The sequence below is a fragment of the Ailuropoda melanoleuca genome, chromosome X (assembly GCF_002007445.2).
Source record: "Ailuropoda melanoleuca isolate Jingjing chromosome X, ASM200744v2, whole genome shotgun sequence".
Lineage (NCBI taxonomy): Eukaryota > Metazoa > Chordata > Mammalia > Carnivora > Ursidae > Ailuropoda > Ailuropoda melanoleuca.
In genome coordinates, this window is record NC_048238.1 from 7,100,558 (window position 1) to 7,118,101 (window position 17,544).

General features: G+C 50.8%; 1 protein-coding gene across 5 annotated transcripts in view; it reads left to right on the forward strand.

Annotated features, from left to right (window-relative positions):
• TBL1X (transducin beta like 1 X-linked) overlaps positions 1 to 17,544 on the forward strand; it is a 230,658-nt gene that overhangs the window by 160,734 nt on the left and 52,380 nt on the right. For all 5 annotated transcript variants that reach the window (XM_011236269.3, XM_034649675.1, XM_034649674.1 and 2 more), the window contains one exon: positions 2,792 to 2,899. In XM_011236269.3, coding sequence (XP_011234571.2) covers positions 2,842 to 2,899 — 58 coding nt within the window. In that variant the 5' untranslated portion in view covers positions 2,792 to 2,841. The remainder of the gene's footprint in view (positions 1 to 2,791; positions 2,900 to 17,544) is intronic.

Consider the following 17,544-nt stretch of genomic DNA (forward strand, 5'->3'; position numbering starts at 1 on the left):
TATTTTATTTTCTAACGAAACTGCTGATAATTTTGTAGAAAGGTTTGACACGGGCTATCTGAAAAAGCCTGCCTCTTATGGTGCATTTTAAATGATCACTTTTAGTAGCCTGGCTGTGTCGTAAGCAGCATCTGTGAGCTGGCCCCACACGGCCCTGCATCTTTGTAAATGCGGTTCCTGTCAGACGCAAGATGCTGATTTTTCTTCTCCAGAGAAAACCAGCAGCAGTTTTGCCACTTGGGACATTTGGCAATGTCTGGAGACGTTTTTGATCATCACAACTCTGGGGGAGGGGGTTGTGCCGGCCTGCAGCGGGCAGAGGCCAGGGAGGCTGGTCAGCGTCCCACGGCGTCTGGGTCGGCCTCAGAACAGGGATCATCTGGCCCCCAATGTCAAAAAGTACCGATGCTAAGAGCCCGTTAGACTTTACTTATTTCTAAGCACCCAACCTGATGGAAAAAGAATGGAGCCAGGGTGGTGTGTGTCATTTCAGGCTGCTGTGGCAACGTAGCCCAGACGGGGCAGCTAGACATTCTGTCCTTGCAGCTCGGGAGGAGGGAAGGCTGAAATCAAGGGGCTGGCAGATTCCGAATCTCGTGAGGATCCACTTCCTGTTTCCCAGATGGGCCTCTGCTCATTGTGTCCTCGCTTGGCGGAAAGACCAAGAGCTCTTGGAGGGTCTCCCTTACAAGGGCGCTAATCGCACTCACGAGGGCCCCACCCTCATGACCTGATCACCTGCCCGAGGCCCAGCCGTTCACCATAGAGTGAATTCGTCCTGTAACTGACTCGTCGTTACTGCCTCGCGTAACGGCTCCAGAAGTCTTTTCAGCGTTAGCGTTCTGTGGTATGCATTTTTGTTATTGTTTACGTCCTCTTGGATAATTTTTTTTTCACCTGGTTATGCTCGGATTTCATGATTTTTTATTTAGTCTGTGATGTTTTCCTGAAACTGTCTTATGAATGAATTCCCCAGGATGCAAACAAATCTCAGGACAGATCTATATGTTGATTGTCAGCTTTTCTTTTCAGTAAATACTCAAGTGCAGACTATCAGCAGAGTAGCTGAAGAAGACAGGCATTTTTGAGTGGCAAAATCCTGGTAACTCAGGTGAGAATTGTGATGACCCAAGAGACAGCATGTTCGTTCTCCACTGAGGCCTAATGATGACCACACATTGCTGCAGCAGCTCGACACAATACATTTCTCTGGGTCCTGAGTCCAGGCCCCCCTTTGCTGGATTCCCTGCTCAGGGCCTCACAGGCTGCAGATAAGGTGCTTGCTGGGCTGCATCTGCATTTGGAGCTCAGGTGGAGGGGAGGAGGTTGTCTTCCTAGCTCATTTGTTGGCAGAATTTCAGTTCCTTGTGGTTGTAGGCCTGTTGTACAAAGCTTCCTGCGGGCTGTCCCCGGTTCCGTGGGCAGTTCACACGATGACAACCTTCGTCTTCGAGGCCAGCAGGGGAATGTCTCCCTTCAGGCCACTAAGACAGGATCTTATATGATATAATAATGAGGAGAATGACATCGGGTCACCCGTGCCATAGGACATAACCTAAGGAGTAGAGTGACATCCCGTCCTTTGGTGTATTCCGGGGGGTAGAAGTGAGTCACGGGTCTTGCCCACATATGAGGAGGGGATCTTACCAGGGTGCGGCTCACTGGGTATGTCCCTTACAGCAGCCTTTTGTGTGATTCCTTGGCGGTCTGCTTTGCCCTTTTATCTTTATTCTAAATAAACAAAAAGTTAATTCTCATGTAATGATAAAAGCTCTGCCACCAGTAAAAATGCCTGAAAATGTATGGTGTAGAGTCTGAAGACAGTCCCCCAACAGGTAAAAACGTTTGGTGTTGGTGACCTCGCTGAATGGGGTCGTGGCCTTTCTTGGCTTCGGCTCTTTTTGGAGTGAATGCTCTTGTTGGTGTGTGCATTCTAGTTTGTTGGTGTGTAAGAAGAGTTGTACTTGCCTGATTGACCTCTCCCCCCACCCCCCCTCCCCTCTCCTCAGGCTCGCTTGCTCATATGGTAACTAGGATCACTGTGAAGAAAGTCAGATTCTCTCTTTGGTTGCTCTGTGTTCGTGCTCCATCTTCCTGCGACTTGGCTTCTTTATAGAAATGATGTCGAGGAGACACGTACACTTCACTCCTCACTCGTGTGTGTTTCCCTTCTCAGTGCTGCCTACGGCCTGTAGGGAGAGCAGCCATCGGTTTTATCGCTTAAACGTTACGAGTGAAAGGTACTGTGGTTAATTGTTTTTCTAGAACAACAGGCAAAATCTGGTCCATGTGGTCACCAGGAGCCTTAGGGGTGTTGACATGACTTCTGGTCTACTCACGAATCTTCTCTGTCTGGAAAAGCGCTTAGTGTCCTATCCACCCAAGCTCGTCAGACAGGATTCCGTTCATGCTCATCACCAAATCCGTTGTGATCACAATGCACATGTGATTTTTATTGAATAAAAAGTCGGGTTGTGTTCTCATTTCCGTTGCCCCTGAATTTGTCATTAGTGTGGTTTATCCCTGACCCTATCCCAGCCTTATAAAATACACCAGTGCCTTTTTCTTTTTTCATGTTTTTGAAACTTTTCTCCTGTATGTATATATTATATATAAATATATATATGTATTTATGTATGTATGTATATTACGAAATTATAGTTATCTTCATGGTGATACCATCATGCCATCATGGGTATGGCTTTGTAGTCCTCTCAAGAAAGAATACAGGGACAAAAAAAACGGACAGTGTTTCAAAACGCTCTTCCCACTTCTTCTTGTCGTCTCACAGAGGGTGGCTCCCGCATCGTACGGACCTCATCGCCGCGAGGTGAGGCTAAGATGAGCATAACCAGTGACGAGGTGAACTTCCTGGTGTATCGCTATCTCCAGGAGTCAGGTAAGAGGCTTGGGTTTCTGTCAGCTGGAAACTCACCTGCAGTATGCCACATGCACAACTACCCACCAGTGATCGAAAAACCAGGCTAGAAAGGAAGAGCAGGTGACTCTCGTAGCAAGAGCGTTGAAAGAGATGGGTGGGGGTGGGATGGGGCTTGTGTTCTGTCTTCCCTTGCTCTTTCTGCCCGGATGAGATCAGATTGCAGTTAAGGTCAAGAGCAGTTGGGACAGACATGGAAAGGGTGTTAATGGATGGGCTGGTGTGTCTTCATGCTGTGTGTATCTATGAATCTCTCAGATTTAAGACTACTCATCTTTGGAGCTCCTAAACCACACCCCACCGGGGGCCCTTGGCAGTTTCCCAAAACTTAGGAATGGTTCTGGTTTCTTCTAACACTTTTGACTGTGACCAAGACGTGACTTGACGATAAGCACTGGACAGGCCCAATGTGTGCTCCCCGTTGACAGGGTAGACCTTGTGAATAGCAGCTGGCATCCTCAGGGGGGCAAGGAACAGGGTTGACAAGAGCCCGAGGCCCCGGGTCCGGCCTGGCTTTGTCACAGAACAAAGGCTGCCCTCTGGGAAGTCCTTGGACGCCTCCGAGCCTGGATTCACACGTTAGACAATGTCGCAGCTGCCCCCCACGGACACAGCCTCCACACGGTTTACTGGGTAGCTTCTGGGTGCTTTTTACATTCTCAAGACTCCAAATTCTTTTTTTAATTAATGTTATTAGATTTTTAATTAATTTCTAAAGTGAATATTGTCTTTAAACTTTTAAAACTTCAAAATATTTCATTAGAGATGTACAAAATGACGTGTATGAAAAACATTGTTGTCAGCACCTATCTGCCCAAGTTAAGAACTACAGCATTTCCAGAGCCCGAGGGACGCCCGTGTTCGACTCTCCGGTGCCGTCCCCTTTCTCTTCTCAGTGCTGACTGCCCCCCTCCCCCAGGTTTGGCGTGTGTTGTCCCCATGCACTTACTGTGCACATGGTCTCTTCGTAAGCAGTGTAGGCCCTGAGGTATTAGTTCGTGACGGCTGCTGTAAGAAAGGACCACAGACTGGGGCGGCTCGAACAGAAATACATTGTCTCAACATTCTGGAGGACCGGAGTCCAAATTCAAGGTGTGGGCAGTGTGGGTTCCTTCTGAGGCCGCGAGGGAGTCTGTTCCATGCCTGTCTCCCCGCTTCTGGGGGATTGCCCCCCATCGTTGCTGCTCCGTGGCTTGTGGAGGCATCATGCCCGTGTCAGCCTTCATCGTTACCCGGCCTTCTCCCCATGTGCTGCTCCCTCTGTCCGAATTTGTCACATTTCTCCTCATAGATACTTCCCTCCAGGATCCTTTCCTTTTGGAGACAGCCCTCCTGGATTAGGGCCTCACCAGACTGCAGTATAACCTAATCTTAACACATTACGTCTGCAGTGACCCCGTTTCCAAATGAAACCACTCTCTGAGTTGAACTGGGGGTCTAGGACTTTAACCTAGGAATTTGGGGCAGGACACAGTGCAACCCATAATTATCAGTCTTGTGCGTTATTTAAACTTTATACACTTGGTATCCTATCATTTATGTTCTGCAACTTGATTTTTCAAAAAGGAAACCCGTTCGTGGGCCTCCACCTTCCAGAGACACATGGACGAGTTTGAGGGAAAACCAGCTTGTGAGCCCCTGGGTCTGGGCTCTCCCAGAGTTAGCCTGGAAGGCTGAGCTGGGTGGGTGTTACATCCAGACCACATGGCTCAGGCTCTGACCCCCGAATAAGTTATTTACTGCACTGGAGCCTCCCCTCCCCTGCAAAAAAAAAAAAGTTATCGTGGCCAAAAGTAATGAAGAACAGTGGACACATAGTGTGTTACGTACAAACACATCTTCCCATCCAGTCCTGGCTCTCTGTCCCTGGGGACCCCAGCTAGCATTTTTAATGGAACGCGTACGTTCTTTTTCCATATATATTAGATCATTTGGATTGGCTGTTGCCCAACGTAGAATAAAAGAAATTGATAAAATGTGTATGACCTCAGCCCTGTGGGCCTGGGGAGTCAGTAGTATGGCTCTCATACCTTACTCCCCTGGGAAGTCGGGGGACCCGCTCACCTGGAGCGCAGGTGCTCCCCCATGACGCAGCTGCGTACTCCCCCGTGGACTTTCAGTAGGGAATTCGAGATTCCTTTCTGTGTGCACCCCTCTGCACAAAGATAGGAGGGAGGCAAAAGTACGGTCAGAATGTGTGAAGAAAGGGGCGCCTGGGTAGCGCAGTCGTTAAGCGTCTGCCTTCGGCTCAGGGCGTGATCCCGGCGTTCTGGGATCGAGTCCCACATCGGGCTCCTCGGCTGGGCCTGCTTCTTCCTCTCCCACTCCCCTTGCTGTGTTCCCTCTCTCTGGCTGTCTCTCTGTCAAATAAATAAATAAAATCTTTAAAAAAAAAAAAAAAGAATGTGTGAAGAAATCACAAGCCGAATCTTAGGATAAATAAATGATGTGAAAACCTTATGCAGAGCCTGGGTCGCCTGGAGTGAGGGTTTTCTCGGTTGGCTGGTCCCTGGGGCCCGAGGCCCGAGGCCTGGTGGGGGCAAGAGCACCACTGGCCTCTTGGAATAACCACAGAAACCGTCCCTCCCCCAGAAAGGCCACACTTTCTTTTCTCCTGTTTGCTTGCATTGTGCTCCTGTTTGTTGATAAAGCTCTGTCACCAGGCAACTGAGGAGGGGAATCGGGGGACAGGAGGATAGGCTTTTACAAAACCCTGTGGATTTTGTGTCTGCGAGCCCCTGTCCTGCTTGTCCGAGTCCTTCCATACGTGTGTTGCGTACGTCTTCCAGAAAGCCATGCCTGCGCCTTCCTCTAAGGACCGTGTGAGTCCTGGAGTGGCCTGGAGTCCCCCACAAGGACTCGTTCAAAAGCAGGAGGAGAAGAAATACCAAGAAGTCCTTTTGGGGTCGTTTTCTGTGTTTTTCTCAAATCCTCAAGTTTTGGTTCAGCACATATTTCTTGAGCGCGCACCCAGTGCAGAGAGCATCTTCTCAGCCTGTCGGTGTCTCCTTTCTAGCGGTGGGGGGCAGGGGCTCACAAATGAGCCCTGTGTTCCCACAGGTGACTCCTTCCTCCACTCCTCCCAGTCCGGCTTTCTCTGCCAGAGGCACCAGGAGTTCTGTGTCGCCAAGGCTTGGGCAGCAGCAGGCCCCATCCTTATGCCTTGTGTGGAGGAGGGTGGGTGCTCAGGAGGGAGGGGCCGGGGGATGGCCTCGCGGGAGGCAGACAGCTGGTTCTCTAGTCCCTGCGCGCTTCGCCTCGCCGGTCAGGGGATAGCGCCAGAAGGTTCCAGCCCCGCTGCGCGCAGCGAGGAGCTAGTTCCCTAGAACCCCGGGCGTTCCTGGTCCCGGCCACCCGAGCTTGAGGGGAGAGCCGGCCTTCTCTACACTGAGCCACAGACGCCGTCCCTGGCCATCCGTCTCCAGCACCGTCTATCTGCATCCCACCGCCGCATCCACTGTATCAGTGTGGGTGCCGTGAATCCCCCTAGGAACCTGTCTCTCCCCGAGAGCGGGAAGGCGGCGTGTTGAGGGTGACAGCTTCCTGGCTGGGAGAATCCAGGTCACACGTCTTCAAACTTGGGCAGGACCTCAGGGCTGGGCTTGTTCGTGACTGCCCGCAAACGGCACCATCGAGCTCATCTTAGGTTGTGCTCTGGCCTTTCCCGGAGGGAGGAGGTAGATTCCACTGCAAAGGCACGTCCCTCAACCTGCCAGGATGCGGCGATGTCGCTGTGACCGTCGTTGGCTGTGTGGAGCAGCGGGCTTGCCCATAAAAGCTCCTGGTGCATACTGTAGACTTGCGAGCTCTCTCCGTAACGGCCTCACGGCATTCTGAAGAAGAAAGTGCTGGTCGGCGAGCAAGGCTTGTGGACGAAGCAGGAGACAGCTGGGACTGCCCGCTTCGGCACCGCAGTGGCCACGTCGGCTTGCGCCGGAGCTGGGACAGCCTGGCTTTGCAGCTCAGACCTTGCTCTGCCGTATGGGGGTTCGCCGCGTGGTCTCTGTTGCCGGGTGTGCCACTCTTAGAGCAGGGCATTGCAGCGGGTTGTCCCCCCCAGCCCCCGGCTCGCCTCAGCCCCCAAGACTGAGGGAATGAGGCAGCAGGGCGTAGGAATGGGGTTCAGCCTGCATAGGCTGCAAATACCGCATGAATCGCAGTTGTTTGCCGCCGCTGTTTTCTCCGTGTAGCGTGGGAGGTGGACGCCTGTTGCAACTGCATACGGAGAGTGGGAAGTATCAGTAAGTGAGTCCTTGATAGCCTGAGTGTTTCCTCTGAGGCTCCACCCCCAAATCCAAGTTACAAAGGAGATAATTCCCAGACCCAATTGGGGAGGGATGCAGTGGACACGAAGTGTTGCTGGAGGCTGTCCCTTCGCACAAGCAGGAGGGTGGCCGCCTGGCATTGCCCAGGTCCTGGTGAAAGACCCGAAATGCACGGGATTGGTGGATTTGTCAGCAAAGTGTGTGTGTTACATTGCGTCCGGAAGGCCAGCTACATGCCTGCTGGACGGAAAGATGGTCCGCAGACCTGAGTCCGTGTCACCGTTGAGTCTTGAGAGGAGAGCCAAGCTGGGCGTTTGGAGCCAGATTTTCCCCAACAGGTAAATGGTGGCCACACTCTGTTTCCATAGTCTCATTCGGTGATCTCCAAGAAGGCCCATCTCACCCATCCTGTGTTGCATCTGTGTTTTTAAATGAAGGTATAATTTTCATGCAGTAAAATTCAGCCTCTGTAGAGTACGGGGTTAGAGTTTTTGCAAAACGTGTCCAGTCCGCTAAGCACCAGTCCCATTGAGATGGGAGAGAAATCCATCACCCCAAAAACTCCGCCGGGCCCCTTTGTCATCAGAGCGTCTGCCCAGCGCAGCCCCTGGCCGCGACACTGTAAGTCCCATCTGTGGCGTTACGCCTGTGTGGGGGGTCGTCTCCGTGGACTCAGGCCGCTCTGGCTCAGTGTTGTGCGCCTGGGATGCAGCCACGCCGTCGGACACGTCGCTGGTCGGTTCTTTGGTGCTAAGTCATATTCCGTTGTAAGAATGTGCCACAGTTGGCTTGTCCATTCTCCTGTGGAAGAACACTTGAGTTGTTTCCGGGTTTTGACCATCACGACTAAAGCTGCTAGAAACCTCTGTGTACAGTGTTCTCGTGAGAACGTAGGTGTTCGTTGCTCTTGGGTGAGCAGCTAGGCGTGGGGTTGCTGGCTCATGTGCTGAGTGTGGGTTGAAGGTTATCAGAAGCCACTGCATCCTTCTCGGGGTCGCTGGGCAGTGAGGCACTCGAGAAACATCAGTGGTTTTGTAGATGCGATCGGACGAGCGGTGCTGATTTGTGCTGTGGCGCGCGGCTTAGTTGGGAAGGAGGTGAAAGGACGTCAGCCCCGGCAGACAGATCTGCAGGATACCGATGACACTTCATGCTTCCTCTTTGGGGTTAAAATTAGCCTTCTGGAACCTGTACGGGGTCATGGTTTCCGCCAGTGACTTTCACTGCGATCTGCTGAGTGAGAGAGCATCCACAAATGGACCCTGTCTCCTGCTTCGGCAGCACAGCTCTGGACATAAAAACAGACCGCTCCACTGCCTGGCCAGCCCTCCAGGGGAGGCGACTGGGCGTCGGGACTGGACGTGGGTCCCTCTGTGCGGGCTTCTGGGCAGAAAGCACGATTCCTCCAGATCGGGCCCCACGTAGGGCGGCCGCTGAAATTCTGCACACTGCCTCGCTCACACACCCACCTCGAGTTTGGGGACTGACCTCGGCAGCCCACATAGAATAAGCAGAGACTTCGTAAAACGGCTCGACGATTGCTGGTGGTTCCGCTGGTGAAAAAGGAAGCCCAAGTGAGAAATGGTTTTGTCAGGTGGCGGGTATGTTACCCGGCTGTGTGGTCCCGAGGGCTGTCGTTTCAAACATTTCAGGTAATAAAAGGAGCCTGCTGTTACGAGAGGTGATAAAAATTGATTTATCCTATCTCACAAATCACCGGGATGATGAACTTCTTTCTTCATGGGGAAGGGTTTCAAGTATGATTGAAAACTCCTTCTACACAGAACTTCTTTTCTGATTTGTCATGATTTGTCGTCGAGAGGCCGATTTATTATACATATTTATTGCTTCCATTAACATCACAATGCATGCATTATTCACAGAGGGGCATTGGCAGTTCCCTAAAATGAAAATCTGCATCTTAGCCGGGTTCTCTTTTCCTCAAGAGCTGTGTCTGCACACGTGTTGATCGGCTACACAGGATGAGGCGTGTTTCCTTGGATTTACATAATGTACACATAGTTCTCTATTATGTATCATCCTTGGATAGTTCTAGATTATGTATCACCCAAAGACGATAGCAAGATACTGTGTGCTCAGACTTTTTGAGGTTCACAGCAGAACCGGGGTGCCATTTCTCGTTCATTACGTGGAGCTTCTAGGCCGAGACAAATGGTAAAGCTTTCCTTGCCAGGTGCCAAGCAGCCTTCCATGCCCTGCAATGCCCCGTATAAGGTCAGCGTGGCTAGGATCTAAGGAGAGAGCAAGGGAGGCTTAGGGTGGCATTTTGTCTCCACAGCAAGCCCCAGCACAAAACTAAAGGTCGTTCTGTTCTAAACACAGAGAGAGCTCTTACTTTCTGGAAAGATTACGGAGTAGTTTCAGAGCCCTGCATGTGCACACAGCCGCTTCGTGGGGCCAGGTGGGGAAAGAATGTGTGGAGAAGAGAGAGCCGCGCTGTGCTGGCTGAAGTAGCCCAGGTCCCTGTAGGGCTGAGGACAGGGCTGAGGGGGTGCGTCTCCTTCTGGGGGGGAGGGGCGCGGGGGGGAGCAAAGCAGCCCAGCTGTGTGCTCAGAAACAATACGAGGGTACAGAGGTCCCTTCAGAAACAACACCAGGAGGTGACCTGGGGCCTTTAAAATGGTCCTTTTCAAAGCCAGCCTGCCTGGGTTCAAGAAGGGTTTCTGAGAATTGTAGTTCATCGGTGGAAGAAAACCTTTCTCTGAGGCCCTGTCTGCTGAGCTCGGGGCCGTCAGTTATGTCAGAACTGACCGTGCCCCTTCTCCTGGCCTCTTGCTGCATTTTCTTAGAATCTCTGCTTGGTTAGAGATAGCGAGTGTGTCGTAAGGAGTGCTCTTTCCGTCTCCGCTCACCGTCGCGGTTCGTGAGCTGCCGTGGCTGCAGGGCTGTTGGCGGACGTCATGGACAGAGGTGCTCCTTCCTGCAGAGATGAGCTGCTGCCTTAGGGGTGCATAGAATGTTCCATCAGAAAATCGCAGTGGAGGGGCGCCTGGGTGGCACAGCGGTTAAGCGTCTGCCTTCGGCTCAGGATGTGATCCCAGTGTTCTGGGATCGAGCCCCACATCGGGCTCCTCCGCTATGAGCCTGCTTCTTCCTCTCCCACTCCCCCTGCTTGTGTTCCCTCTCTCGCTGGCTGTCTCTATCTCTGTCGAATAAATAAATACTTAAAAAAAAAAAAAAAGAATAATGCTTTAAAAAAAAAGAAAGAAAATCTCAGTGGAGACAACCCCAGTGTCCCCGGGTGGATGAATAGATAAACAAAGTGCGTCGCGTCCCCACGATGGAATGCCATTCAGCCTTACAAGAGGAGGGACGTTCTGACGCAGGCTACGGCACGGATGCACTTGGAGGGCCCGATGCTGAGAGTCAGAAGCTAGACGCCAGGACGGACGCCGGACAAGTCGGCTGACACGAGGCACCCGGAGTCTTCAGAATGCACAGAGACAGGAAGTAGAACAGAGGTTACTGGGGGCTCAGAGGGCTCAATGGGGACTTAGTGTTGAGTGGGGACACAGTTTCTGTTTGGGAAGCTGAGAGTTCTGGAGATGCGTGGCAGTGGTGTTTGCCCAGCAGTGTGAGCGTACTTAAGGTCAGTGACCCGTGCACTCAGAAATGGCTACAACGGTCCACTCTGTGTTACGTGTGTTTTATCACCATAAGTCACAGTGTTACAGGGAGGAAGTTTCGTGTAGAGATGACTCCAGAGTTTGGGGTCTCCAAAGGAAGGGAAGAAAGCACCTGAATTCCACATTGACATTATTACATTCAAGGGCTTTTTAATAGAACTGTACAGTCTTCCAGACAAGCCCTTGGCACATGCAGTGTCATTTGTAAGCTGAATTATTATCTGATAAAATCCAGTTATTGAAAAAAAACCGGAAACAGCAGCTTCATTTGTAATGGCAGGATATTGGAAGCTCCCCAAATGTGCCTCCGTGGGCGATCGGCTCCGCGCGCTGTGGTTGCAGACCGTGGGGTCCCTCTCAGCGCTAAAAAGGAATGAACTCTGGATACGTGCCACAACCTGGCTGAGTCTCCAGAGAAATGTGCTGGCTAGCGTGCAAGCCAGTATCAGAGCACTGCATCCTGGACGGTCCCCTCTATCGAACTTAACGTGATAAGACTGTAGGCCTGGCTGATAGGGGTAGGGGGCTGTGACTGCCAAGGGATAGTTTGAGGGAGTTCTGTGCTGATGGAAAAGCTCTCTATCTGGACTGTGGCAATGATCATGGCATGTGGATACATAGCATAAAATCGTACATGCCTAGATTAGATGTACACACACGTGTGCACGCACACGCACACACGAGGGTCAGAAGGTTTACAGTCTGGTGACCAGTCAACGAGAAGTCCTTGTCTTGGCTTTGATACTGTCGTACAGCAAGAGAAGATGTCACCACCGGGGAAAGGCTGGATGACGCATAACACAGGACCCTACTATTTCTGTGGCTTCCCATGAGTCCTTAATAATTTCCTAATTATAAAATAGTGNCGTACAGCAAGAGAAGATGTCACCACCGGGGAAAGGCTGGATGATGCATAACACAGGACCCTACTATTTCTGTGGCTTCCCATGAGTCCTTAATAATTTCCTAATTATAAAATAGTGAATAAACCGAGAACATAACTTTGCACCTCCGTTATCTGCAGTTCTGTGTGCGTGAGAGAAGGAGGGCGGTCAACAATACAAAGACAGTCCAGAAGTTTTAATTGAACTTTGCAGGTCAATAGCCATAGTGTGGGCCCAGCCTTTCATGGGGATGTTCTTTTGTATCATGGATTCGAGTAACGGCCGTATGAATTTGAAAATGGATGGCCGTGCAAAGCTTCTGAGCCTTCTGGAAACAGAAGAATAAGGAATCATCTGAAGGTGAACAACACTTGTCTCCTACAGAGCTCAGTGTTGCGTCCTTGGGAATTCCACAAAGTCAGGTGGACGTCGTTGCCGTGCCCACCTGGCTGGCTCCTCCCAGGGAAATTACCATGAGGAGAAGTTCTGCACTTGACTGGGGCCGTAGACACTGGGCAGGTTGCATTTTTACTGGGGGTAAAAGCGTGTGCATGGCTTCTTACCCCCTCCTTTCCAAGTGAGTGTTAAAATGTTTTTGACATACTCCCCCATGAGGGGGCGCCTGGCTGGCCCAGTCAGTGGAGCAGGTGACTCTTGATCTTGGGGTTGTGAGTTCGAGTCCCACGGTGGCTGTAGAGATTACTTCAAAATAGAATCCTTGAAAAAAAATAAGATGGGGGAGGGGCAAGCAAAAACAAGACCCCCTTATGAATCTTAGCTCAAAGGATTCTATAATACGTATGTGGTCAGCCTGAGAGAGGTGGGCAGATTTGAAGGTCCTGGTCCCTGGAGACAGTCTGACTGACCACACATCATGCGTTAGGCAGAGGCTTCCAGCCCTTCCGTTACAGTCAGGGTTCTCAACTTAACTGTCAACACTCGGGGCTGGCTCATTCTTTGTCCTCTGGGGCTGTCTGCTGTTAGAAGATCTCGAGCAGCTCCCTGGCCGCCATCCATTAAATGCCAATAACACGCCCCCTCCCCTGTGTTGTCACGGCCAAGGATGTCTGTGGACTTTGCCAGAGGTCCCCTTGAGGGTGAACTCGCCCCCGGTTGACAACCACTGATGCACATTCTTTAGTTCCGGGATGTTGTCCTTCCGGCGGGTTTTTATTGGTCATTGGGGTTTTAATGGGATTCGGTTTCTTCACACTTTATGTTCTTGGGCTATATTTTGATTCCTTTTGCTGCAGATCTCAAATAGACTTTAACAATGAGTAAAGTGCAGTCCCCATTTTCATTACATTTTTCCAGGGTACTTTTTCCCCTCGAGGAAGGCGGAAGTCTGCCAAAGCATCTCTAGCAGATAATAAAATAATTGGGAGTAGCAGACTTCCATCTGATTTAAAAATAAGAATAATAATAATTTTGGGGGGGCTCCCGGTGAGGAGGTTAGATAACCAGGAAAGGGGCGCTACTCTTAATATTTTGAATAATTTGTCTGCAAAATGATGAAGCAGCTTTGCCTACTCTAATCCCAGCATCTGACAGATCACGCGGTAGGCTCCGCTAGGTTTCCTAGGACCGTGGAATGCCTTCTTATTATGCAAGACACATTTCCACAGATTCGGGAAGTCATTTTAAAATGGTTCAGCTATCTTAATTTAAACAAAAGTTCAGGGCTTATTGTTCATCGAGTCTCTAAAAATATATTTTGACTACAGAGACGCTTTTACATTGCTAATGTGTGTCCCTGTTTAAAGAGAGGATCTTTATGGAACAGTAGAGCCAAACATTTCTTGGAGATCGTGGTCGCCTTTGCTTTAGAAATAATAAAGGAAAGTATTTGTTCCATCGCATAATAGATAAGGAAGCCCCGAATGACATCTCCGTGTTGCTGCTGAGTGAAAGGACCTTTGAAGTCCTGTGGGACAGTAACAAGACCCACCTTCCTGTTGCCCACGGATGTGAGCAGCACGTGTGTGATGGGGCATCAGGGCTCCCCAACACCACACTCAGACCCTACGATTCGCTCAAGGGAGTCACAGGATCAGAAACAGTTAAACTCACAGTTAATTACAGCAAAAAGATCTAGATTATAATGGACAGCACATTGACTTTATTTGTTTTTAAAGAATTTATTTGAGAGAGAGCAGAACACGAGAGAGAGAACACAAGTGGGGTGAGGAGCAGAGGGAGAGAGAGAAGTAGACTCCCTGCTAGGTACGGAGCCCGATGTGGGACTTGATCCCAGGACCCTGAGATCATGACCTAAGCCAAAAGCAGATGCTTCACCGACCAGGGCACCCAGGCGCGCCCACGTTGACTTTATAGTTCACGGTCATGTATTGTATGTTTGGACGTTGCTAAGAGAGAAAGTCGTCAGTGTTCTCGCCACATCAGATGAATGTAACTGGGAGGCGATGGAGGTCTTCACTAACGTGGTCGTGGTAATCCTTTCACGATGTACGCGGCTATCAGACCCTCACGTTGTACACCTGGAACGGACGTGACGTTGTAGGTCAGTCCTATCTGTGTGACGGTGAGGGGAGAAACAGGTGAGCGTCGGCACAGGTAAGTTGCGTGAGGCTTGGTCTGGGAGAAGCTAAGCGCTCACGTATGGGTGTGCTGTCCCCATGGACTCACACGATGGCACCTGATTTCCCCAGCAGCAAGTACAGGGGCGCATGGGAGGTGTTCTAAGCACCCCAGCTTTGTCGGGCATTGTTCTGTAGGCATGCAGTATCCGCTGAGCGGGGGCAGAAGGAGAACTTGGGGAGGTCTGGGGCTGCCCCCACCACAGTCCCAAAGTTTAAGTCTGGGTTGTGGTTGGGTATCTGTCATCTGTGCATGTGTGTGCATGTTGTACTTTGAACTGAAAAACGTAGGGGCAGTTAAGGAGCTGGAGAATGGGATACCCATGCCTTTCATCTGGAAGAGAATAAACCGTTTCCCTGGCTGGCTTTGTGGCATCCATAATCCACGCTCCTCCACCAGAGAAGTGTACCCTCGTTCCCTTTGCACAGTCTGTAGGGGTGCAGTCCTCCGCTGACGCTCCTGTGCATGTGAATTGTTTCGTTACAAACCCTCTGGCTCCAGAATCTTCCTCTTTTAAACGATTTTTCTTGATCCTGTCAATGTGGCGAAATCATTGATTCCCTTTCTGACATTAAGCCCTGCNGGGGTGAGGAGCAGAGGGAGAGAGAGAAGTAGACTCCCTGCTAGGTAGGGAGCCCGATGTGGGACTTGATCCCAGGACCCTGAGATCATGACCTGAGCCAAAAGCAGATGCTTCACCGACCAGGGCACCCAGGCGCACCCACGTTGACTTTATAGTTCACAGTCATGTATGTTTGGACGTTGCTAAGAGAGAAAGTCGTCAGTGTTCTCGCCACATCAGATGAATGTAACTGGGAGGCGATGGAGGTCTTCACTAACGTGGTCGTGGTAATCCTTTCACGATGTACGCGGCTATCAGACCCTCACGTTGTACACCTGGAACGGACGTGACGTTGTAGGTCAGTCCTATCTGTGTGACGGTGAGGGGAGAAACAGGTGAGCGTCGGCACAGGTAAGTTGCGTGAGGCTTGGTCTGGGAGAAGCTAAGCGCTCACGTATGGGTGTGCTGTCCCCATGGACTCACACGATGGCACCTGATTTCCCCAGCAGCAAGTACAGGGGCGCATGGGAGGTGTTCTAAGCACCCCAGCTTTGTCGGGCATTGTTCTGTAGGCATGCAGTATCCGCTGAGCGGGGGCAGAAGGAGAACTTGGGGAGGTCTGGGGCTGCCCCCACCACAGTCCCAAAGTTTAAGTCTGGGTTGTGGTTGGGTATCTGTCATCTGTGCATGTGTGTGCATGTTGTACTTTGAACTGAAAAACGTAGGGGCAGTTAAGGAGCTGGAGAATGGGATACCCATGCCTTTCATCTGGAAGAGAATAAACCGTTTCCCTGGCTGGCTTTGTGGCATCCATAATCCACGCTCCTCCACCAGAGAGGTGTACCCTCGTTACCTTTGCACAGTCTGTAGGGGTGCAGTTCTCCGCTGACGCTCCTGTGCATGTGAATTATTTCGTTACAAACCCTCTGGCTCCAGAATCTTCCACTTTTAAACGATTTTTCTTGATCCTGTCAATGTGGCGAAATCATTGATTCCCTTTCTGACATTAAGCCCTGCATTCCTCGAATGGACCCCACCCACTTGGCCCAGACAGTGTGTCCTTTTTTACGCATCGCTGAATTTGGTCTGTAAATACCGTGTCTTGTGTATTTGTGTTTATCTTACTGGGAGAAACTGGGGTGTCCTGTGCCTTTTCGAATATCCTTGTCAGGTGTGGGTATTGAGCTCTGCTGGCCTCATAAAACAAGTTGAGGGATCCAAAAGTGCTTTCCTCGGGACCTGCTGGCCGCATCCCCTAGTCCAGTTCTCTCCCTAGCGCAGGGGTGGAGAGCCTTCTGTCAAGGTTAGATACTTGAGTGTGTCTCGCCGCTCTTCACGTCGTGTCTGAAGCACAGAAGCAGCCATGACACAGAACTTAGTTTGCAGGACTCCGCGCAAGACTCTTGACTGAAGGCGGGCGTTCTGCCCTGACCTGCGGTCCACTGTGTGTGTTTAGTGAGTGTTATTTCCTTCTCCCTTTGCAAACTTCTGTGGCCCTCCTGTGTCACAACAGCCTCAGCTCTTTCTGTTCCATCTGCAACATGTGTGCCCCGTTTTATTAATATTTATTAATATTTTCCTTGAGTTGAAACCGTTCCTGAGATACACCAGATTTTAACTGCCTTTGCATCATGCACATTAAAATAAGTAACTCAGATTGTAAGATGTTTGCCCCCGTGCTACCTAAACTTACTTGGGGTACCGTCAGAGGTTTGGGCGCCATCAGGGAGGCCTCGATGTCCCGGAATAGAGCAGCCATCGTGATCTTGACCTCCACGGGAGTCTCCCGAGGGCGTGTCCTTCGTGTGGTGGCACTGCCCTGGGTGCTAGGGTGCGGAGGAACAGAGGAGAAGAGGGAGTCTTACTTCTCCCCGCCTAGGGAGGAGCACTGATATTGAGGGTGGCCTCTTAGGCTGCTGAATGTAGTGTTGGAAGCGCATGCAGAGGGAGCCCGGCGTCCCTGGACAGGACTCAGAGAGCAGGAGGCATGTGAGCTGGGTCTTGAGCTAGAATTTTGCACGCGAGGCAAGGGAAAGACCATTTCAAGCAAAGTCACGAAGCTGGGTTGAGGAAGGCCCTGAGGCTTGGCAGAGGATTCAGGGAGAAAGCAGCCAGCTTGCTGAGAGGGACGAAGGACACGGGATGGGAGGAATGACAAGAAAATACCGGGACATTGGCATGACCACAGGTTAACGGTGGGCGGAAACGCTTGAGCCCTGTGCCTTTGGAAGCTGTTGACCAGTCGGTGAAGCCTCTGCCTTTGGCTCAGGTCATGATACCGGGGTCCTGGGATCGAGCCCGGTGTCGTCCGGCTCCCTGCTCAGCAGGGAATCTGCTTCTCCCTCTGCTTGCCTCTGTCTCTCTCTCCCTCTGACAAATCATAAAAATATTTTAAAAATTAAAAAAAAAACCTCATTTGCACAGAAAAAGGGGCAGGAAAACAGTCTCCCGCGTGCAAACAGCAGTTGTGTCAGGTGTAGAATCACGTGAGTTATTTCCTCTCTTTCAAATTGCTTTCTCTGTTTTTCCTAAACTCATAAGTTAATTTTTAAATTTTTAAAAAATTGTTAAGAATGGTCTCAATGATGAGCCCCCGGCTTGGCCTCCACATTGCGAGTGGCTGATTTCTTTTTTTTTTTTTTTTTTTTTT